At 51.6% G+C, this 23,073-nt stretch overlaps 1 protein-coding gene across 1 annotated transcript in view; it reads left to right on the top strand.

Moving 5' to 3' along the window:
* Positions 1 to 23,073, top strand: part of ABTB2 (ankyrin repeat and BTB domain containing 2) — a 171,801-nt gene that overhangs the window by 130,969 nt on the left and 17,759 nt on the right. Inside the window, exons 3-4 of the mRNA XM_019738580.3 lie at positions 2,430 to 2,643; positions 21,933 to 22,085. Of these exons, the coding sequence (XP_019594139.2) occupies positions 2,430 to 2,643; positions 21,933 to 22,085 (367 nt within the window). The remainder of the gene's footprint in view (positions 1 to 2,429; positions 2,644 to 21,932; positions 22,086 to 23,073) is intronic.

Genomic DNA, 23,073 nt, shown 5'->3' with positions numbered 1-23,073 from the left:
TCTCCAGCTGCCATTCTGCTGCCTGCATGGTTTTCCTGAATCTTCCGAAGGCATCTCTGTTCCCAGTTCCCCTTCAAGGAGCCCTTGGGAGGCACTCCCTTTTGTATCTTGATTTTTCTTGCCTGCATTCTGGCTGGAAATGTGCTACCAAAGGGTTCTACACCAATAATAAAACGATCATAAACATAATCAATGATGATGACTTGTACTTTGTCTGTTTTTGAAATGATATTTCAGCAAGGTTTCCCTCTGATGCTGTTGCAGGTTCTTTGACTTCTCCTTGCGGTCCTGCCAAAAGTGATGACATTTAGACCTGGAGAAATGGGAGCCAGGTTTCAACTTATTAGAGCCAACTTAGCTGTACAATTAGCTGTGCGGAGGCAGGCTGGCCTAGGGGGTGTTGAAGCCAGTTTCTACCACCCAGGAACCCAAGGGCAGGGCTGGGAGCTGGCATTTCAGGGCCTGGACTCCTCTCCTGGGAAATGTGGGGCAGTGCGTGACTGCAGGCAGAGGCCCAGAAGGAAGAGTGTCATGGGAGGTGGCCTGGAGGAGAGAGGAATGAGAATACTAGGACAGTAATCAGAGCTAACATTTACCCACTACTTACCCTGTGCCAAGCAGGCTGTTGCGTGCTTTCACATTTATTATTTATTTGAATCCTCACAATTTTTAGGTTAGATACGATTGTTTCCATTTTACAGATGAGGACGCTGAGGCTGTGATAAGTAACCTATGTAAGGCGCATGGGTTAGAAGTAGCAGAGCCCTGATTTGAGGCCAAGCAAGTCTGATCCTGGAATCTATGCTCTTGTCCATTTACCTAGTGATTCTCAGACCTGACTGGACATTAGATTCATCACAGGAACTTTTGCAAAGTACAGATGGCCCGGGTCCTGCCCAGACCAATTAAATCAGTCTTGGAGCTAGGAGCCAGTTGTCAGTAACTCACTGCCCTCAACTCTCCTGGCGCTGGGGTTTGCCAGGAGGCAGCCAGGCAGCTGAGCTACAAATGCATGGATGAGCAGAGTCAGGTGTGTAGAGAGGAGTGAGGCGCTGGGGATGGGCGGCATGGAGGGCTCTTTCCCAGTGGAGAGCTCCAATTCCAGGGGTGTCATCCTCCTTGCTTGGAAGCCAAACTCCATCGCTCTGGCTGTCATGGGAGAACTGGGCAGCTAATGTGCTCAACATACACCAGACGTTGTATTTTAAAATGAAATGAAGGCTATTTCTTCACTCTCTAAGTGTTTGCTGAGCACCTGTTATGCAGTAGATCCCGTGCAGGGTGCCAGGGACCCAATGGCATGGAGTACCAGACTCACAGAAACTGCAGAGTAAAGGTTAATTGAAAAATGAATGAATTGGTTTTGCCGTACGTACATTGAATGACACTTTACTTGCCCAGTTAAAACCTGCATATTTCTTCTCCCCGCTTGGGGTCAGCCATGTCCAGATGGGGGGAAGCTGACCCACAGGGGAGGACCCCCTGAGGAGAACGGAAAGGCACCACTTTTCCCAGAACTGAGGGGCCTGCAGGGGCCTGGGGCTGTTTTACCCATCCTTTCTCAGCATTGTGGCCTCACACAATGATGGGACATTTCCTGCCTGAGCTGGTGGAATATTGAAAAGACTTGGGCAGAAACAGCACCGGATCTGAGGACCCCACAGACTTCAGTAGGGCTGGCCGCAGCCCAGGTCACAGGCCTGGATTCAAATGTAGAGTCTACCATTAGCTGGGCACATGACCTTGGCTAGTTACCTCAACTAGTTACTGCATTGAGGCCATCCTGTGACCAGGCAAATGTGTGGGGTCAGTAAGTATTTGTTTATCAGATAAGCCTCAATTTCTTCATCTGTAAAATGGGAATAATACTTGGCCCCCAGCATTTTAAGGATCAAGTTAAATCCTATTTCTAGGGAAGCGAACGCTGAGCACGTAACGAGCACTCAGTAGATGGTGGTGATGGTTTTGCTTGAGGTGTGGGGGACTGAGGCAGCTTCTCTGCTGACTTACTGAGCCTTTGCACCAGGCAGTACAGGGGGTGTCCCCACCCAGCCTGGCACTGGTTGTTAGAGGCTGGGAAAAGAGACCCAGAGAGATTCCCTCGGTCAGAGAGCTGGGGAGAGGCCCGTGGGATGGTGGAGAGAGTGGGGATGTTGAAAAAGAAACCACATTAGCATACGTTCTGGAGGAGAGAGGCATGCCAAGTGTTTCATTCAGCTTGTAAGGCAGGACTGGAAGTGAAAGGGAAACTAAATTGCTGTTGTGTGTCTAGGTGACAGTTTCCACCTCCGCCTATTGGCTCCAGGATAAACAGTAATTACAAAGGCAAGGGGAGCCGTTTCTCTTTAACTGCAAATATCCTTGGAAGAACGTGGTCTATGAACTCAGACTTGTTTTCTTTTTCCCTCTCCCTCTGCCCTCTCCTCCAGGTGACCTGGTTTCCCGGGCGATGCACCACATGCAGGGGCGCCACCCGCTGTGTCCTGGCTCCAGCCCTGCCCGGCAGGCCCGCCAGCCGCCCCAGCCCATCACCTGGTCCCCAGACGCCCTCCACACGCTCTACTACTTTCTGCGGTGCCCACAAATGGAATCCATGGAGAACCCCAACCTGGATCCCCCGAGAATGGCCCTGAACAATGAGCGGTAGGGACCTTCCATGGGCTGCCCCCTTGGTGTGTGTTGACTGACTGACTGATGGGCAGAGAGAAAAGTACCCTGGCACAGCCCTTCCTGCTTACCAGGAGGTGACTGGGAATGCAGATGGAAGAAGGCCTGGCCCAGGAATGCAGTGGGCTTGTTTTACCCTGGGCTGATGTAGCAAGGCTCACTGAGGCTCAGAAAGTGGGCTTTGGTCTCTGTCTCGGATTTGCCGGCTCCACTGCTCACTTCCTGGGCTCTCTGAAACTTAGTTGCTCTTTTCTAAAGTGAGGTATGCACACCTACCTACGAAGGTGGTAGTGAGAATCGAGTGAGCTGGTGTTCTAGGAAAGACATTGGGTGGTAACTGGCCCTCCATCAGTGGTAATTGTCACCTCCTTTGATGACGAAGATGTCACTGTTAGGGATTTAGGCAGGTTTTGCCCCATCCCCTCCTTCATTTACACACCACAATGTCGTGGCTCTCGCAGGTTATTTGGTCTCTAGTAGGTTAGTGGTTGAGTAGCCCCAGGATCCAGCCTGCTGGCTCCCAGTCTAGTGCTTTCTGTACAGGGTCCTAGTCCTTTCCCAGCCTGGGGCAGAGTTGCTCAGAACAGATGTACAGGTTGTGCACTGCACAAGGAACCCCAGCAAAGGGCATGAGTGGAGGATACATGGTGCCATGTAAGCCTGAGGACAGGGGGCCTTTTCTAATTGGTCTACTCAGACGGCCGCCTTTGGGTTTTTTTCTGCTGGAGAGGATGAGTTTTTTGTAATTTGTGTAAAACAGCATATAAACTGGCATGTCTTACCTGGAGGCCACCACTTGGCCACCTAAGACAGGGTCTGTCGATGGGCTCAAGAGTTGTGTCCGTGAAGGTTCAGGGAGTGGGACACACTTGCCCCTGGTTGAGGAAGCCCCGTCTGCGTGCCTTGTACCCCACAGCAGGGCCCAGGAGAGGAAGAAAGCTCAATGGGCTCTGTGCCGATCGAGGGGGGAGACGATCTGGGACCTGATACAGAAGTGCTGACGCCTTCCACGTCCCCCTGCCTCAGCTGCCCATTGTCTTTGAGTGACACTGAGTCTCATCAACTGTGTGGTCCTCATACCCTCTCCGCAGCCATGCCCACTTCTCCAGTGTCTCCATGGTTACAGAAAACAAAGGTACAAAGGTAGATTCCTGCACCCCAGTTCATTATAAACAGCCATTGGGGAAACATTGGAAATCCTATGGCCATATGGCAAACCAGACTGGGAGCTGGGAATGAGATCGCCTGGGCACAAACAGCAGTGCGGGCATTTATGAACCTTATGATCTTTGTGCAAGGTTCCAGCCTCCTGAGCCTCAGTTTCCTCAGCTATAAACATGGGATGGTAACAAAGTAGTAGTAAGGATTAAAGAGGAATAGTCAACATTTGCTGGGCATTTACTATGTCCAAGCACTGTGCTGAGCCCTTTACACGTGTTAATGCATTTAATGCACACATTTCCGGGAAATGGGTGCTCTACACAGCCCCATTTTACAGATGAGTAAGTGGAGGCAGATTCCGTAACTTGCCAAGGCCCCATAGGCCTGGCTTATAACCACTACACATACTGTGTCATTATGAGAGGCATAAAGCAATAGTGGCCTGGTTCACACATGTAGACTTCCAGTAAGTGCAGCCACCACTGTTATTGTTATTGGTGTCATTATGGTCTTAATTCTCTGGGAGATAGACAGTATTCACAGGGCAGAGGCGGGGCACTCTGGGCCTGATACAGAGCAAGAAGGCTGTAGGTGGAGGCCCCGGGTTTCCTGAAGGAAGGGAGGTGGAACCGGAGCAGGGGCCCTAAGCCCCAGCTGTTTCTGCTTTGTGGAGAAATTGTTGTGGTTGCTGGAGTCGGCCGGGAGGGAGAAAGGGCAAGAAAAACATCTGGGATGGGGCCCAAGGCGGCGGCTGTCTTGTTGTTTGGTGAGGTCCCCGAGGGTGCTAGACTGGGCCTGGTCACATAAGCAAAGGTCGCTGGGAGAAGAGGCCAAAGAGACTTCCTTGGACCTGCTGCCTGGGGCTGCATGGCCGTTTGGCTGTGACGATGGCTGTGTCCACGGGGCAGGTCAGGGAGGTGCTTCTCTGCAGGCTCTGTGCTCAGCAGCCTGATGTCTTGTGGCTGCCCACTGGCTTTCCTCAGTGGAGTGTTGCCAGCCTCTGATGCTCTAAAACATAGTAGCAGGGTTTCTATAGGACCTGAGTTGCTTGTCTGTCTGTAATTGCTAAGCTTGAACGGTAACATACACATGTGTGTGTGTTTCGATAGCTCATTATTTAAAAAACACACTGTGCCACAAAGAAATTGGTAGTGAAGGCATCTTCCCATGAATCATTTCAAATGAGTGTTAGACACATGAGAAGTTGGAACCACGTTAGTAAAAAAGAATCCCAAAATGTCAGATGTGGGCATTAACAGGAGGACACCCTAAGAACAATCAGGCCAACAGCCCAACTGCTCTCTGGTGGCCCAGTTTCTGGCCGCGGAAGTGGGTCCTGCCATGCGTGGATGCATTCTGACGGGGCAGACCTCGGCGGCCTCAGAGACCTGGCGGCCTTTCCTGGGGACCATAGAACTCGCCTGTGACTGAAGGTCGGGCCACGTATCCCCTCATGGCACCACTACTCCAATCTCCTTTTTTTCCCTTCAATTATAGTCGTCATACAATATTACATTAGTTTCAGGCATACAACGTAGTGATTAGACATTTACGTACCTTACACAGTGATCACACCGATAAGTCTAGTACCCTTCTGACACCACACCGAGTTCCTACAATATCATTGACGCTATTCCCTATGCCACGCGGATAGCCTCGCCAGAGCTCTGCGGAAAACCTGTCCTGTACACAAGGTAGCTAGAGTTTGCTAGGCCTCCAGGGTGAAGGAGTTTTGCCTGTGGAAGTTTGGGGATATGTGTCTGTCTGTCTTTTTCTCTCCCTGTCCTTTTATCCCCTTGCACTTCCGTCCTCCGTCCCATGTCAGCAGCATGGGGACCATATCCCCAACCAGAACTGGACAGAATATCTGATTTCAGGTGTGACAGCAGGTGTGTGATTTGGGGATTCGGTGGGCTTGAAGATTTCTGGATCTGTTGGGATTGAGTGACTCTTCTGCTGCTTTGCACACGTGGACTAAGGGGTTCGGTTTGGTGGCATAGGTTTGGCCACGTGGCACCATTCACGGTGCCACTCAAGTCTGTGCTCGTAGATGGTGCTGCCTTGAGGAAGTTATTCTTCTTCCTTCTAGTTGGGGGGCTGTGTGTGACCACATCTGAGCTACTAACGGGTGGGACATGAGTTCATCCCTCTTGTGTGAAGCTCAGCTCAGCATTCCTTGCTAAGTCAGGAGAGCCTGTGAGCTGTGCAGTGGGGCCTTAGAATCTCTCTGTATGGGGCCCATCTCCCCAAAGCCTCCTCCTCTGGGTCTGAGAGGGGAGATGGTGGGAGGAGGAAGTTACAGAAACCGTGGGAGCTCCGGGTGGCAAGTGGGGCAGCTTTGCGAGGGACATAAACGCGCTCTAATATACTTCCATCTGCGGGTCTAGTGAGCCAGGCAACACCAGGGCTTGGGAGGAGAGGCCCCTCCACACCTCAGCCTCCTCATCTGTAAAAGGGACCTAAGTGATCCCACTGGGGAGGATTAAGTGAGATAACACATGTAAAAGTAGCCACCTCTTCTTTTTAAAAGCATTTCTACCTACTTCTGTTTCTTTTGTGCCCCTCAACAAACCAACGGGGCAGGTGCTAGCATTCCTCCATTTCACAAATGAGGACACAAGGTGGGGGGCACCCAGCTGGTATGTGGCTGGGCAGGGATTCGAACCAGGTCTCTCTGGTTCTCTGGTATGCCTTTCACCATACCAGGCTACATCTCTCCCACCCAGCTGCTGAGACCCGGTCCTAAAGCTCTAAGGCGACCTGGGTGGGTCCCGGCCTTTGGGGCCACCTCCTCTGGGGCCGTTCCAGCCCCACCTGTTTCTCCTCTCCCAGGACACCTCCCTGGCCTCCCTGGGAGAGACTCACAGCTGGGACCTCCCTGCACTCTTCCAGGATACACTTTGTGCCGGCAGCTTTGCACCACAGACCCCAGCGAGACACAAGGCAGGGTCTCAAACACAGAGTGAGTTACAGCTGCTGACCTGCAGGGCATATCATCACCCGAGACCAAGCTCAAAGTGAAAGAGCTTGCTTTCAGAGATCCGGGTTACCCAGGGAGATGGGGGCTCCTCCTTCCCCCGAGGTCTGCAAGAGAATGGACAGCCAGCCACCTGGCTGACTGGTTCTTGCGAGTCATACCTGCCGGCCGAGGATGGGGAGCTGGAATAGCATCCTGGGCAGAGGATAGCTCCTTGGTCATCGTCCTCATGGGAATGAAGAGTCTGGAAAGTGCGGGGAAAGGCTGTGTGGACATTCAGGAATGGTGGTAGTCTGCCAGCTCACCAGCAGGTTGCTGGAAGAAATGTCATCAAGCAGAACATGTGGAGGGAGACAGACACAGTTAGAGGTGCAGAGCGGGCTGAGGGACGCAGGCGCTGAACTGAGTCTGTGCCTCAGAACCTCGGGTTCCAGGGCTTGGGCTCACCAGGTGGCATTCCCAAGTGCATGTGCCAGCACAGCCACAGCAGAGGAGCCAGACCCTTGAGGAATAGCTGGAACACGGGGAATGGCAGTGGGCCACCTGTCCATCCATTAGTCCATGTGCTTAATTGAAGCCTCAGGCCCCAGCCCCTTGCGTCTGCCTCCCCAGCCCTGCATGGGCCCCTTCGTGGCGGGGGGCACACTCAGAAGGCTTGGGGGCCTGCTGCTGTTTAGGACACGAAGCCAGGAAGAGCGTGGGAGCCTAGCCAGTCTGATGTAGGATGGAGCCTGGAAATATCTGGTGCCATGATTTCTTAGCCAGTCGGAGTCCTATCTGAGGAGGGAACTGCTGTTCAAAGACACGTGTTTGAGATGTAACTTACACTTCCTGATTGCGGAACCTTCCCTGCACAGTCCTCGCAGTCACGGATAGGACGTAAGGGTTACATGAGTTACTACACGCTGCACCGTGAGAACAGTAGCTGGGACGCAGTGAATGTGAAGTCCTAGCTACTGGGATTATTAACGTGGCCATTAGTATTAGGCAGAGGGAACGTGGTCCTAGGAGAGACAGCTGGGAGCAGTGTGGCAGAGCCAGAGAACAGGGAACGTGGTGCGGGATGCAGCTGCAGAGGGAGCCCGGCCCTCGTGACCAACAGAAACCTGGGGCTGAGCTTGTGTCCTGGAAGGTCCTGCCCCAGTGGTCCAACTTGGTGGTTTCTACACCACGTCCCCTCTCAGTGCCTGAACCCCACTCTGCACATGAGGGGAGCAGAAGGCCCCAGGAAGCCCTGCCCACATGCTTGCCTTGATGCTGTGAGGAGAAGCACTTACTAAGAGTCCCCCTGAAACTCCCCAGCCTGGAGCTGCTTGGTGTGTTGGCCTGCACCCCTGGGCAGGTTTAGGAAGCATGGGGCCCAAAGTGCTGTGTTGATAGTAACCTCAGCTCCCAGTTCCCATGAAGCGATTTTGCCACAGGCTCCTGGGGCTACTGCTCCAAGGCTGAGGCCCTTGTCCAGGTGAGGTCCTGGTGAAAGAAGCTGTGTCCTGCCCAGCTCTTGGCTGCCCTGTGCCATGGCAGGCTAGCCAAGAAGTTTCCCGCAAGGATGTGAACAGCACTTGGAAAAGCTGGAGTCAGCAAAGACGTCAGCCCTTAAATGGGTCCCATCCACTCCATCTGAAGTCCACGCCTGTGGCTTCAGATACTACCAGAGGGTCATCCCGGAGGTGTTATTTCTGCTACTTTTTAGCAGTAGGACATGTCAGCTCCTCTTCTAGGCCTTGGTTTCCTCACGGGTAAAATGGTGGCTAATAAGATGGCCGCTGGGGTTAAATGAGACAATACAGTAAAGCACTTCGTTCCTTGCACAGAAACAGTACTTACTAAACGGTGGCTGCCATCCTCCTCCTCCTCCTAATATGACATTATTATAATGGTCATAATCATACTTCGGTGACATGTTCGACACCCAGAATAGTCTTTCTTCATTGTGGTCTCAAGGGGCATCTGGTTACTACTCCTACTAACACGATTATTAATACTACTACTGATACGACTAATATAACCGCTACTGACTAACAATAATAATAATGAAGAATGCAGCTACTTACAAACACCACTGCTAATTATAGCATCACAGAGCACATATTAATAGAGACGGATAGCATCTTAAGTGCTTTACTTATTAACTCACATTTCTCCCGGTGCTTCTGTGGATCGGGGGGGGGGGAAAGGATATAAGAATTATGAAGAGTGGCTTATGCGATTGAGTCTCCAGCTTAATGAGGGAGGCAGAGAAACAAGACAGAAGAGAAAAATGAGCACAAACCAGCAGACAGTGTAAGAGGAAGCTGGGTTGCACGATAGTAGATTAGATGGGCCCTCAGACCCTACAGCCAGCCTGGATTCAATCCCAGCTCTGCCTTAGAGCTGGGTGTCCTCGGGCGTGTCATTGGCCTCTGTGCCCCAGTCTGCACGTCTTAGCATGGGAATAATAGTGCCGACTTCATATGGGTGTTGCTGGGATTGATTGAGCTAATGCACGGAAAGCACTTAGAAGAGTGCCTGGACACAACGTCGTCTTCACCGTCTCGTATTCAGGAGGACCTTTGAGAAGGCTGGAGTAGTTGGGGAGCAGTGTCGGGACAGCCTGGGATTTTAGTTGAGCCTTAAGGGACAGCCACGGAAGACTGGGACAGGCAGGGTGGCATGGGCAGCAAAAGTCACAGCAGGATTTTTATTGTTTCAAGGTGCGTATTTCGTGACAATAATGGATCCACATTTTAAAAACACAAAAATTCGGTGGGTGTTGGGTTTTTGGTTTTTGCAAATGCTCCTTTTAGGTGGGGCCTTGTGCATCCTCAGAGGCCGCCCAGCCCGAGGGTCAAACCCAGCCCCTCCTCCTCCAGCTCTGTGATCGCAGCAGATCTCCTTGCCTTCTGAGCCTCAGTTTCCTCCTGTGTAAAGTGAAGATCTGAGCAGTGACTACTTCCTGGGGGGGTGTTCCCCAAGTTCTAGGGAAATGCCCTAGACATAAGTGAGGTACACAGTGCAGACACAGGCGCCTTTTTGTTCCATTCCAGATGCAGAGGGGGGCTGTTTCCCCCCACCCCACTAGTACTTTACATAAATAGGAAGCGCCCAGGGATAGGCTGTGTACTCAGCCAGAAGAAGTGGGCTCGTTAATCTTTTGCTCAGCTTGCGAAGTGTTTTCTTATCAGATAATAGAGATGATGGCAGTGGTGGCTTTATGCTACTGACTTGTGGTTCCCTTAAATACCATTTCAAGATTTGCAACGTTAAGCTCTTTTCTCTCTTTTTCTCTCCTCCTTTTTGTGCATTCAATTTCCATCTGTTTACCCAAAATGAAAGTAAAAGAAATAAGAATAACTATTGGGTGAATTAAGTTCTTGTTTGCATGGATCCCCCAGACTGGTACATCCAGTAACCCCTGAGATGACTTGTTTGTGGTTTGCATTACACCCAGGAAGCTGTCCCTTCCACCCCCAGTCATTCTCTATCATCTTCACCGCTTTTTGGTTTTTTTTTGAAGTTCAGAGCACCTTCCTCTATCTGAAATTACTTTGCTCGTGTATTTATTTACTCACTTCTCTGCAGCCCCTCCTGGCCCCTCTAGAATGCGAGTACCATGGGTTAGTCTTGTTTCCACTGTGTCCTCAGCACATAGAAAAGTCCCTGGCACATAGTAGGCAGTTAAATATTTTGTCCAGTTAGTGAAATAGGCTGTAGATTCTCACCTAAAGGTTAGATTCTTTGGAGTCAAAGACCATAAGATGGGGTTTCTGGTCTGCCATGTGCTAGTTGTGCACTTTGAGCAAGTTGTTTAATTGCGGCGGCCTCAGTTTCTCCAGCTTTAGATGGAAAACGGATTGACCTACTTCCAAAGGTTTCTGTGTGGATCCAATGAGGTAATTAATACCTTTAAAGGACTTAGCACAGAGGCTTCACCAAGGGTAACTGCCCTTATCGGTATCATTAGTTTTCATAAACCTATGGGAGTACTAAAATAATGAAATCTTGTTTAATGCATAAAGAATCCAAAAACAATGGTGAATTTAAATATCACATCACTTCAAATGCATGTTCTCTCTCCCTCTCATATATACCTTCTTCAGTCTCTGCCCTTAACTCCTTCTTAACGCAGCCCTGACAGCCAGGGAACCAGAAGAGGAGGTAGACCAGATGTCCTAAAGGGGTATTTCAGTGAGGACGATTTTGGACTGACACATATCCAGACTGTAGATTTATCATAGTCCACCACCCAAGGATTTCAAAGAACTCTCAAAACTGGATTTCATCCACCCATTGGCTCCAAGACCAAGCAGTGAGACGAGCACTCTCTGAAGTGAACGGTGTACCCGTGTCCCGGGCCCCTTGCTTGCTGCTTTGGCCGTAGTACCTGCCTACTCACGACCGGCTGCCATTGCTGAGTGTTAAGCTTGGAAGTGATATTATCTGCTTCATTTTTACATGGGCTAGAAGCATCTAAGCAAAGCTTTACAGTGTATAAAGCATTTTAAATACACAGTTCTCTAACAGAGCTCACAATAGATCTTGGAGGGAGCTATTACCACCATGTACAGATGAACAGCCTGAGGCCTTGAGAGAGGGTAAGAGGTAGGAAGGTAGGAAGAGGCAGATCTGAGCCCAGGCAGGGAGGTCCGATTGTAATAACACAGTGAATTCATGTGGTCCTGGTAATATGTACCTCCTGCCTCCCAGGAGAGAGAAGGCAAGACCCTGGGAACCGGGTCTCTCAGTCAGCACCTCCTCTACCCACGTGACTTGTGCAGCTCGCTCTCTGCTACTCGGGGCCTCTTCCCCCATAGACTTGAGGTCGCTGGTCCTGGGTGGCTAGTCTGAGGCTGGGCATCCAAAAAGGAACGGGCCAGGGATTTGGGGCAGACAACGGAAGTGCCAGTGCCAGATAACCGGGATGGAGACAGGACAGGATCCTGGCCCAGCCATTGACAAGTGCCCCCTAGGAGCTGCCTGTTGGGTATGACTTCCTGTCCCATTGTTAGGACCACCGGTCCTCACAGAAAAGGAGAAGACTGGGAACTGCTAGGCCCCAGGCTTCATTCCTTTGGAGTGTTTTTATAAGGGACCCACAACAATCCCCTTTGTCTGCATGTTGTCTGAGCTCCTCCGTGCTGGAAAATCCCATCTCTAAAGGGAATTGAATTTGCTTCCTTAAAGAATGTTGCTATTGACTTTCCAGACCCTGAGATGGGGGCAGGAGCTCAGGCAGTGTCTGGAGTCAAGCTGGGCTGGTTTCTAGCCTGTTCCTACTTGCTTACCAGGCAGCTCTGCAGATTTTCCTCCTCCCACAAGACCAACCACCTCTGACAACTGTCTGTACCCTCCTTTACTGCTTTAATGTTCAGATTTAGGGGCAGGAGGCTCTTAAGGGGTCTGAGTACACCCCCTTAGGCTTTGGGGACCAGCCCAGCCTTCCTTTCCCGCCAGAGTCAGGGCTGCTGAGGCTGTGGGTGCAGAAGCTGGTGTTCAGGCAGAGGGCTGAGATGGGTCCACTGAGGGGAGCCTTTTCTCCACAGTACCTGCCAGCGGGCCAGCTCAGAGCATTTTGTGTGGGGCAGTGTGGTCTCGTGAAAGACCCTACAGTCTGTTTTTTTGTTTGTTTGTTTGTTTGGTTTGGGTTTTTTAGAGCCAGACAGATCTCCATTGACTAGCTATGTGACCTATGTGTCCTTGGACATGTGTGCACCTCTCAAAGCCTTGGTTTCCACATTTGTAAAATGCAGACTAACAATTATACCTCCCTTGCAGTGTGGCTGTATCAGAGGGTAATATATGCAAAATGCCTCATGCTCACCTGGCACATAGTAGGCCCTCAGCACATCATAGCAGTGTGGTTTTGCTGCTCAGAAGCCAATGCCAGAGTCTTGCCTGAGGCAGCAGTTGGGATGTGGGTACAGAAAGCAAGGTCGGGTCCCGGAAGCCTGCACTGTCTTTTTCTCTGTCTGGGTTGGGGTGCACCCCATCTACAGCTCAAGTCAAAGCCCCTAGATGCCAGTCAGGAATTTCCCCTTTGACATGTGTATCTCTGTCCGGCCTCAAGAGCCCCATGCCCTTACCTCCTTCTACAAGTTTCTGGAACTCTTTATCTGACACTCTGAATGGGTCATCTTTCTGCCTTAGACTGTGGGGCATGGGGAAGGCGGGTATTGTGTGATTATACTCAGCTGAATCCAACCTGGAATTCCTATCCAGAGACTCTAAACCAAAGACCCCCATCCCTGCCCGGCTGCCCAGCAGGTGTTTGTGTGGTAAATGAAGCAGGACAGCTAAGCCATAGGGTCCTCCCAAGCCTGCCTCGTTGGCAGAGGCCGATGGGTGGTAGCAAGTGCCCTCGGGCAGGGCGTGTGTTTGAACAGGTTGGAGGCCTTCTTCCGTCTGGCTTCCATATGGTGAAAGAGTGTGTGGTCCCTTCTGAGCCACCACACATGCTGAGCATGGGTGAAAAGGCTGGGCTCTTGCACATGGCAGCAGTGAGCCCCAGGAGTGAGGTGTGGCCTTAGGCCAAGGGAGCCACACCCCAGCAGACTGGAGAGAGGCCTACTTTCACAGCACTCCATTCCAGGTGTGTGGAAAGCAGCAATGCTCTGGCCTGCTGGACCAGCTGCCTGCCCACCAGGCTGCCATGCTGGGCCTGAGAAATGGGCCAGATGCCTTGGCCCTCGCAGCACTTAGCGCCCTCCGTGCTGTGTGAGAAAGGGTGGAGGGGTGGTGGCCTGCATGCGGTCTCCACTGGAATCTGTCCCACCCCACACACATAAGTGCCACCCTGGACTCAGGCCAAGGTGTCCAAAGACATGGCTGTGTCCCCTCCAGTGGAGCCCAATGCCACACTGACGTCTGCAGAAGTGCATGTGCCATTTCCCTCGCTGAGAAGGCTCCATCCCAACGTACTTGCTGCCCTCCCAGAAACTGTCTTAGCTCCAGTCAGCCATGCTACCCCCAGAAAGGTGTTCCTGGGTGGAAAGTTCTCCGGTGGAACGGGTGTCTTTTTATCTGGAAAGTAGTTTCTTTTTCCTGAAGAGATCCATTTGCCAAAACCCAAGCCAACGCAAGCCTCCAAGAATGGAAAACAAAGCAGTTCTCCATTTCATGAACTCTGGAGCCCTGCAGAGACTTCTGGAGAAAGAGTGGACCCCTGAAAACATGTGAGCAGCCAGAGGACTTTGCCTCCAGGACTGAGTAATGTGCCATGTCTTTATAAATTCAAAGGCCGAGTTTCTAATGTGGCTTCCTGTGTCGAGAGATGGGAAACATCAGTGAGCAAAACAGTCTCTGCCTTCAGAGAAATTACAGTTCAGAGGAGGAAGCAGACAAAAAGCCATGCAAACAAATCAAATAATAACAACATGGGCTAAGTGCAGTCCTGGAGGGAGAATGGAGGCCTCCTTGAGGGTGGGTGGGCAGGGCGGGCCTCCCACTCGCAGAGGGGACGACGTGGGCCAGGCAGAGGTGCTTTATCCCAGTGCCCTGACAGGGTGACCAGATGTTCGGTGTTCCTGACGCAGCTCTGGCTTTCAGCGGCCGTCCTGGTGCTGTTAGTCATAATGCTCCTTTTCCCTCTCAAATGTAGGCCAGTTTGGATGACGGATTATATGGTCACTCTGCCTAATGGTCATCATCCCACAATGGAGAAGGGGCAGGGTCCAGGGATGGGAGGCCAGGGCAGGTGACTGAGTGGCGGGGGGTTTACTACATAGGAGCTTATCTCTGGGGTCCACCTGGGATCACATCCCAGCTCTGCCACTGACTATGTGCATGGCCTTGGGCAGGTGACTTCACCTCTCCAGCCCTCAGTTTCCCCATGTGTACGGCCCGGATAGTCACAGGCCCTGCTTCATAGAGTAGACATGAAGATTAAATGAGACCATGGACGTAAAGGGCTTAACACCTGCCAGGTGCATAGCACATGCTCTGCAAATGGGAGTTGTGTTTTCCTATTATTCCTGGATGCTTGGGAGCCAGTCCAGGGTCCCCCAGTTTTCACACAATTGACCTCTCATTCCACTGCTCACTTTTAGGCTCCATCGGGGCCTGAAGGGCAACCCCTGGGAAGAGGCAGAACCACTCAACTAATTACAACTTGGTGGTATTCTAAATTTATATCCATTTATACGCATAGGCCGACAAGTGGAGGTTTATCTAGTGCCTCTAATCTGTACCAGATGAGCTTTTGAAGAAAAGTATATTTTCCCAAAGAAAGCCCTGAGCTCCGCCTCTAATAGAAGTCACCTGACCCTAAACTGAGCTTGTGCTGGGGGTCAGCTCCAGGTTCTGAGGTGGCATGGCTGCTGCAGAAGAGAGGCGTGGGGTCAGAAGAAAGATGCCACCCAACTCTAACTCTAAGCTGAGCCAAACGGTTCTGGTTTACCAAGCAATTCTAGAAAAATAATTAATCCAAGATGTGAACTGGACTAGAATTGCTTCCTTTGTGCTGGGAGGAGAGTCTGGCTTCAGTGGTACAATGCTGGTTTTATTCTCCACGGACGTGTGGGCTCCGGAAATCTTAGGGAACCTGTGGAGAGGACCGCAGAGCTGCACGACAGAGCCGGCCTTGACCTTCCCGGAGAAGTGTCTGCTGCTAGAGCTGTCATCTGATTGGGAATCATGTGGCATCTTCACAAATTCCACTCGCCAGCACCAGCCCAGATAGCACAGCGGGGAGGGGTGTGGGAGCAGCACACTCCACAGCCAGGTCCATGAGAAGGGGGAATGCAGGGGGGAAATCACGCCCACTCAACCCAGTGCTTCGCAGTGGCTCCCACTGCAGGTGGGGCAAAGTCAGGGGAAGAATTTAGGACTGAGGGTGGGAGCCATTCTGGCCACCCCCTCCCTTGAGACACATCTGCAGCTGTCTGGCTGGTCCCTTGAGATTCCTCTCCCAGACTAACTGTGCTCACAGGTGGGCTGGGCTGGGCATAGAGGGTGCTGGGGAAACCTCATTAGGGCATCATGGACCTCCCCAAACCCTCCCAGCCCTGGGAGCCAGGCCCACACCCCAGAGCCCTCTGTGCTCCCAGCCAAGGGTGGAAGTGAAGAAACCACAGTCCAGTTTTCTCAAGGCCGAGCTCTGGCCAGATCTCAAGGCCCTGCCCAGGCAGTGGGCACATCTGGGGTCTGCCTGAGTACTTGTACCCAGTTCCTCGTGGGTGGGCACAGAGGGGACATGCCTGCTGGCCCCAGTCTCAGCCTGCTGGTTGGGGACAGAGGCACAAGGCCTTCTCATGCCTGGGGCTCAAGTTGCACAGGCCTGTGCCCCATCTGCCAACCTGACTCCCCGAGGCCCCTGCCCACCTTGAGAAAGAACAGAGCCTGCTTTGAGCTGGAAATTGGAGGCGTTTCCCGTTCCATGTTGTTAAGACACCGCTTATAGGGCTGTAATCCCAATAAATCATATGCTTGCTGAGTAGGGCTGGGTTTATTTTTTTTTTCCAGGCTGCAGGGACCTCTTAAAATCAAGGCCTTAAGAAGTTTATTCTCTTTCATTTTTTTAACAGGGAAAATGGCTTTTGCAGACCTAGTCCTGTTACAGGGCCGTATGAGGCCATTGGCTTGATAGACTCAGGCTCATCTGTATGATTAATTCAAAGAGAGATGAAGGGAAACTGAATCGTGACATGTGGGTCTGGTCTCCCTGTTGCTGCTGAACTGGCTCTGTCACCTTGGGAGCATCTGGCCTCACTGGTCTCTATTTCCTCCTCTCACCCTCTTCATGTAAAAGACCCTTTTTCATTGGTGTATTTCCTGGCTCCCCCACATGACAATCATTTTTTTATGCACACACACAAATGCTACCAGTTGATGACCCTTTTATGTGGCTTTGTTTGTCATATCAATGATTGACTTGAGGTATTTACATGCATGTGGGGGGCGGGTTGTAGCTGAGGCACCAATAGCACTCGGTGTGGGTAGGTGGACAGGCTCCTCACAGGAATTTCGTGCCACGCCCCCCGTCTCACATGTTCAGGACCCACGGCCCCTGGGTCTGTGGTCCTTGACGCTGCCCCTTGCCCTGTGCCTGAACCACCAGCAACAACTTCCAGCTCACAGTCAACATTGTGGTCACATTTGTTTTCTCTCTTTTATGAGGTGAATGGAGTGGGTGGTGGGCAGCTTGTTAGCAGGCTTTTGCAAGCTTTATATGTTTATACTTGCTGGAGGGCCTGGGGGGAGAGAATTGGCTTGATCTGAAGAAGGCTGGAGCTGAGGCATTTAATAAGACCAGATTCCTATAGTCTTTTTTGCTATTGCATATTTTCTCTATCAACAGATACTAAAATAGTAGTAATAGTTAACCTTTATCAAGAACGTACTATGTGCCAAATGCTCTGCTGAGCACTTTTCATACATCTTGTGAGGTGGTCCTTGTGGTTATACCCATTTTGCTGATGGGGCAACTGAGGCTGAGAGAGGTGACATAGCTTGCGCAGGATCACAGTTTTAATTCATTGGGAGAACCCTGGATTCTAACCCAGGAGTGTCCTTCCAGAGTCCCAGCCCTTGAGCACTGTACAGTAGATACACGTGGGGTCTGTGAAATAACTGCAAAAGGGGCTTTCGCAATGGAAAATGTCTAGAAACACTGATTTAATCCCTTCTTTAACAGAACAACAGGCCCAAGGAGGGTAAGTTTACAGAGCCGGGTCAGTCTAGGACACTAGAACTTTCTCCCAGTAAGGATTCTGCAGAGAAGGCATGTGGGACCCTCAGATCCCCAGGCCGGGAGTGTGCCTGCCAACCAAAAGCCGTTCTAGAATGGGCCAGACCATGTGCCACCAGGGCCAGAATCCCAACCCCACGCCCTGCTGCCTGCCAGCCCGAAAGCAGCCTTGTCTTAGGGATCTGCTACCTTTGTCCAAGGCAGTGGTTCTCAGAGTGGGGTCTGGGGAACCCTGGGGTCCCAGAGACTTTCTGGATGCTCACAGGGCCAAAATTATTGCCCTAGTAGTGCGGTATTTGCCTTTCCCTCTCGTTTTCTCACAAGGGTTCAGGAGAGTTTTCCAGAGGCTGTGTGCCACATGATGACGTTATCACTCTGATGGCTGATGCGATGTGACCTCGTGTATTCAGATGTTTTAACATTTCCTCCGTTTTAATTTCTGATACAGTAAATATCGATAGAATAACACACACAAACAAAAGCTCTTGGGGCCTCAGTCATTTGTTAAGAGTACAAACAGGATCCTGAGACCAAAGCACTAGACAACTATCCCGGGGTACCAGACCCAGCAGAGGGGATCTCGGTGGCAGAAGGGCTGAACAAAGGTGACTCCTTCAGCCCTGCCCTGCTCTTCCACTGCAGGCACCAGCATTTCAGCACTGAAAGGCTGTCGGCCAAGCTGAGCCTTGGGGGAAAGGCAAGAAGAGGAAATGGCCTTTTTCTGTGGGAGCAAACAAAGCAGAGAGGTGCTGGGACAATGCAAACATCAGTCATTCTCAGCCTAAGTCCTCTGGAGCCCTTTCACCCTCGAGTTAGGACACAGCCCCGGCCTAGGGAGTTTTTATAGGGATTTTCCAGAATGTCCAGTAAAGCAGGCCAGCTCTTCTCAGCATGCTCAGGGGGCTAGGAGAAATTACCAGAAAGGAAATAGTAGCCTGGAACCTACTGGCCCAGGAGAGGATGTTACTCGTAAGTCATTTTACCTTCCCATGGACCACAGACCCAGGAGGTGGGTAGGCCGAGGAGAAAGGCCTGGAGGTCAGTGTGGGGGCTGGCAGGGCCTTGTTTGTGGACAGATGGGCACCAGCCACCACCCCAGAGGCAGAGGGACAATCTTGACCCTGGAGGATTTCTGTATGTTGAGAATATTAATCAGTGTTCAATTCAAGAAACAGAAACCACCCTAGGTAGTTTAAGCAGGGAGGGATATAATGCAGGGAATTAGGTACCAACAGAATCATTGGAGTGGCTCAGGTTGCAGGCTCAAGGCTGAGCCTCCAAGCGTGACTCCAAGGACCAGACAGAACTTGTCCATGGTGGGCTGTGGGGACCGCTTCCTGTGAGATGGTCCCTGGAGCTGCCATTCAGGCTTGAAGCTGGAATCTGCTGTTGCTTTACTAGCATTACCACTTCCTCTGAACTACCCAGGAAGGTGGAAAATGGACATTTGATGACTCTGTAGGGGTTAAAAAAAAGAGAGGAAGACCTCGTGTTTCATGACCTGGCACTGGCAAAAGCAGGCAAAGGGGGCTTGAAAGTGGCCTCTGCCTCATCTGCATTTACCAGATCTCATTCAGCTACATCTTAATGGTGAGACCAGTTTTGCATCCAGGACCCCAGCTGCAAAGGAGTCTGGGAAATGTAGTTTTCCACTTTCCACGTTTCCAGCTAAGACGGTAAAATAGAGGCCAAATGAGCCAATCCCCAGTATCTGCCCACTGAGGTTATCCATATGGAATTTTTTTCATGTGCCAAGTTGTAAGAAACACAAAACAGAATGAATCACGACACCATCTGATTAGACTTCATGATTTCCCAAGTTCCCTCTTGGATTTCCCCTAGTGCAGCCAGGAGATGCCACTTAGATCTTTAGTGGCTGCACTTGGAGCTTTGACTTGGCTGTTGGCCACGAGAGGGAAGAATGACTGGCAAATCCACAAACTATCTTTTTGTTTACACTTCATTTCCCAACACTTGTGGTTTAGATAAAGCCTTCTCCTTGAATCAAAAGGACGGCTCTATAGAAGAGTGTCTCTGAGCTTGCCTTCTAGTGTTGTCATGTAAGAATTGTAAAATCCAGAATTATTTGGGGGGAATTCAAATGGGCACTCGTAATCAAGAAAGATCTTGTAAACAGAGGTGATTCACAAATGGATTGTTGGTCCTTTCTAGAACCTACACGGTTCCCCCTGGAGTCCTGGCTTCCCACTCTAATGTGTGAACACTGTGCCCATTTTTTTTTTTTTTTCACCATTCTTTTTCTGGGCAGAAACAGGATTTGGTCCAGAACTGAAAACTTGGATACCTTAAGTTCCTGATGCTCAGCAATGCTATTAGTCATTCAGCAAATATTTATTGAGGACCTATTGTGTCTAGGCCCTGTGCTAGGCGTATTTTAGAAATGAGGAAGGCATCATCCCTGAGGTGAGAGAGTCTGGTCAGGAAGACAAGACCCAGTCACTGCTGGAAGAAAGAGTTCTAAGGTTATCTTGGAGCAGGAAGAGATTCTTTGCTTTGGAAAGAAGGGATCTGGGAAGGTTTCTGGAAAGAGGTGGCATTAGAACTGAGCTTTGAAGGGTAGATGGGATCTGGACTGGCAGAAGTAAGAGCTGGTTCATTGTCATGAGGAGGTGGGAATGGTTAGGGTGGGCTTGAGAGCCATTAGTGCCTGGTGGTCTGGTGCGTCCTGGTGAAAGGACAGTGGGTTGGGGTGAGGCTCCGGGCATCCTTGAAGGCCAAGACTGGCCAGGCTCTCCCTCACCACACCGATTGGTACACTCAGGGCACGAGTTAAGTGACTCAGACCCAGATAGATTTTCTGAAATGACAGAATCAGAACATCAAAGTAACTTCCAAATGAGCCACCGTCAAGATCCCATCTGATTATATTGTTTAAAAAATGAGACTATCCTTTGCCCTCAAGGACAGATGCTTTTAAAACTTTGAAGATGACCTAAGCTTTTGGACACTTGAGATGTGTGATCTGAGGGCAGCCTCTAGTGATTCCCTGCAGCTGATTTACTTAGTAGCTGGGGAGGTCTTTTTCCTGGTCACAGAACGTCTCTGCATGTCTAGGGGAAAGAAGGCGGTCACAGTGGGGGCCTACGGCTCAAGGAGCCCAGTGTGTCAGAGGGAGGGGTGAGTGTAGGGGGCCTGGCTGCCGGGCCCTGGCCTAGTTTAACAAGAAGGATGTAGGGGTGGCAGGCATGAGGAGGGCGGGGAGCATATGCAGGAACAGGGTGGAAGGGGGGCGACTCATGGGCTGTCAGTGGAGAGAACAGCCACAAGGGGCAGGGATCCAGGGCCGCCTCATCCCAGGCAGCGAAGAGCTTCATCTACTCTGGGTAGCGCAGGCTGGGTGTCCATCAAGTCACAAAGCCAAAGACTGGCCACTGGGGCCCCTCTGCAGCAGTGAGATCTGTCGGACGGTGGTCTTCCCAGGAGCTCTTCACTATGGGAGATTGCCAGCACTAATAGAAAACCAGAGGCAACCTCCCCTCAATAGTAGGCAGACCCTGCCTCTCCAGCTGAAACAAAGATTGAGTAGGGTGGGGTGGAAGGGCCTGGGGAAGGGAGAAGGCAGGCCCCTGCGCGGCAGAGCCAATGTATTGCTCAGCCCCAGGGGGCGTTCGTCGCATTCCGTGTGAATGGCGCCCTCTGATGACAAGATAATACCTTACATAAGGTGCCTCCTGGAGTTTGGAATTCTGAAGCCGAGCTGAGCCATCTCTCTGCTTCCCTCTAGTGCCGTGCACTGTGGTGGAAGTGTCCTAGTGTTACCCTGGCCCCCCTGACCTTTTCTCCTACAGGACTTGGAGCACCAAGCTGGGACAACCCTGGCTTGCCACAGGAAGTAGTGTAGGGCCCGCCTCAGCTCAGGTGCCCGTGGAGGAAGGAATGGCTGTCCACTGAGCACATATGGTGGGATATGCGTTGCCTCATTTAGCCTCTTGACAACCCCAAGCAGTAGGTCTTATCCTGTCTCACAGATGAAGGAAACAGGCTCAGGGGGGTTGTGGTGATGAAGGAGCCCAGCTGCCAATGGTGAAGCAGGGTTTGAAACCTGGGTCTGTTTGATTCTCCTTTGCACCCCACTATCCAGGAGGCAGTCTCTCCCCTCTGCAGACCCCGTCTGAATTCTCTGGAAAAGGCAGGCGTCTCCTGCTCCACACGGTGGCAAACCCCTTCTTTCACTGGCCCCCTATGGTCCTCTGGTTCCTCTCCTGGCCCTTGGCAGGAATTCCTTCTGACCCATGACACAGTTTCTGTGGAGTGGGAGCAACTGGGGTTTCTGTGAGAAGGATCAGGTCCCATCCACACCTCCCAGTCTGAGGGTGACCAGTCTCTTTGGCCGTTGTCCTCTGAGAGTGCGTGCTGAGGGGGTCCCCTTCTGCCCTTCCAGGAACACCACCCCCCCCCCCCCCCCCCCAGGGCCTGACCCTCTCTCTCTCTGCTGCCTCGCAGGCCCTTCATGCTGCTGCCACCGCTGATGGAGTGGATGCGCGTGGCCATCACCTACGCAGAGCACCGTCGCAGCCTCACCGTGGACAGCGGCGACATCCGGCAGGCGGCCCGGCTGCTGCTCCCCGGCCTGGACTGCGAGCCCCGGCAGCTCAAGTATGGAACCCGGGAGGCACGAGGCGGGAGGGCCCCAGCCCCCGTGCCCAGCCCCCGGCCAGCCCCTCTACGCCCTCCTTCTGGAGGTTGGGAGGGGTAGCAAGCAAGGGCTGCAGTGCCTTCCAGCTGCTCTAAGGTCCTCAGTACCTGCCGAGCCTGTTAGAAATAATCATTCTGGGCCTTGGCTGCTTTCTGGATGCTTCTCCTGCAGCCACTGGTCTGGTGCACAGAGCAGACAGACACACATTTGGATTTGGGCAGGAGAGCTCTCACAATCTGGATCTCTGGCATATTCGGGGGGAAAGCAGCAGAAGTGGGTCCTCTCTTTCCTCCCTACCTGTAATTGTGGCCATGTTCTTGAGCACTTCCTAGATGCAGACATTATACTGAGCCCTTCCTTTTAACGTGCATTAGCTTCGTCCTCATGACAACGTGAGAAAAGAAAGGGCTATCGTGTCCATATTACAGATGGGAAAACTGAGGATCTGGGAGGAAGAGTAATTTGCCCACAGATGCGCAGTTAGCAAAGTGGCCCTGCTCAGATTTTAACTCAGGTCCATATGGCCCCAAGCCTTGGCTCTTAATTTCCTTCCCCATGTGCCTCTCTTGGATTAGATTGGTCTCCAGAAGGAGTTTCAAGAGGTTCCTTCTGGCTATCCTTGGCCTGTGAGAGCCTTGCATCTTTTTTATTTTTTTGACCTGCCCAGACTCCAGTTACGTATGGCCTCCTCTGTTTTCATGGAAAATGCCCAAACCTTATTCTGAGACCTAAACTTTCTACACTTTAGCCTAACCGAGACTCCAGGCTGCAGCCGCCTATGCGGAGCCTGTGGTGTGCCCGTGATAGATGCAGGTTTTATCTGTGACTTGCCTTTGGTAGCACAGCTTGATTGCAGTGGGATTCTGGGCCGCTCTCCACCATCTCCTTAGTGCTTTGGGGGCCTCACCACGAAGCCTTGAGAGGAGAGAATGTAGAGCTAAGAACTGG

This window comes from Rhinolophus sinicus, chromosome 14 (genome assembly GCF_057876585.1).
Source record: "Rhinolophus sinicus isolate RSI-liver-muscle chromosome 14, RSI-T2T, whole genome shotgun sequence".
NCBI lineage: Eukaryota > Metazoa > Chordata > Mammalia > Chiroptera > Rhinolophidae > Rhinolophus > Rhinolophus sinicus.
This window is presented reverse-complemented; position numbering and strand designations above follow the sequence as displayed.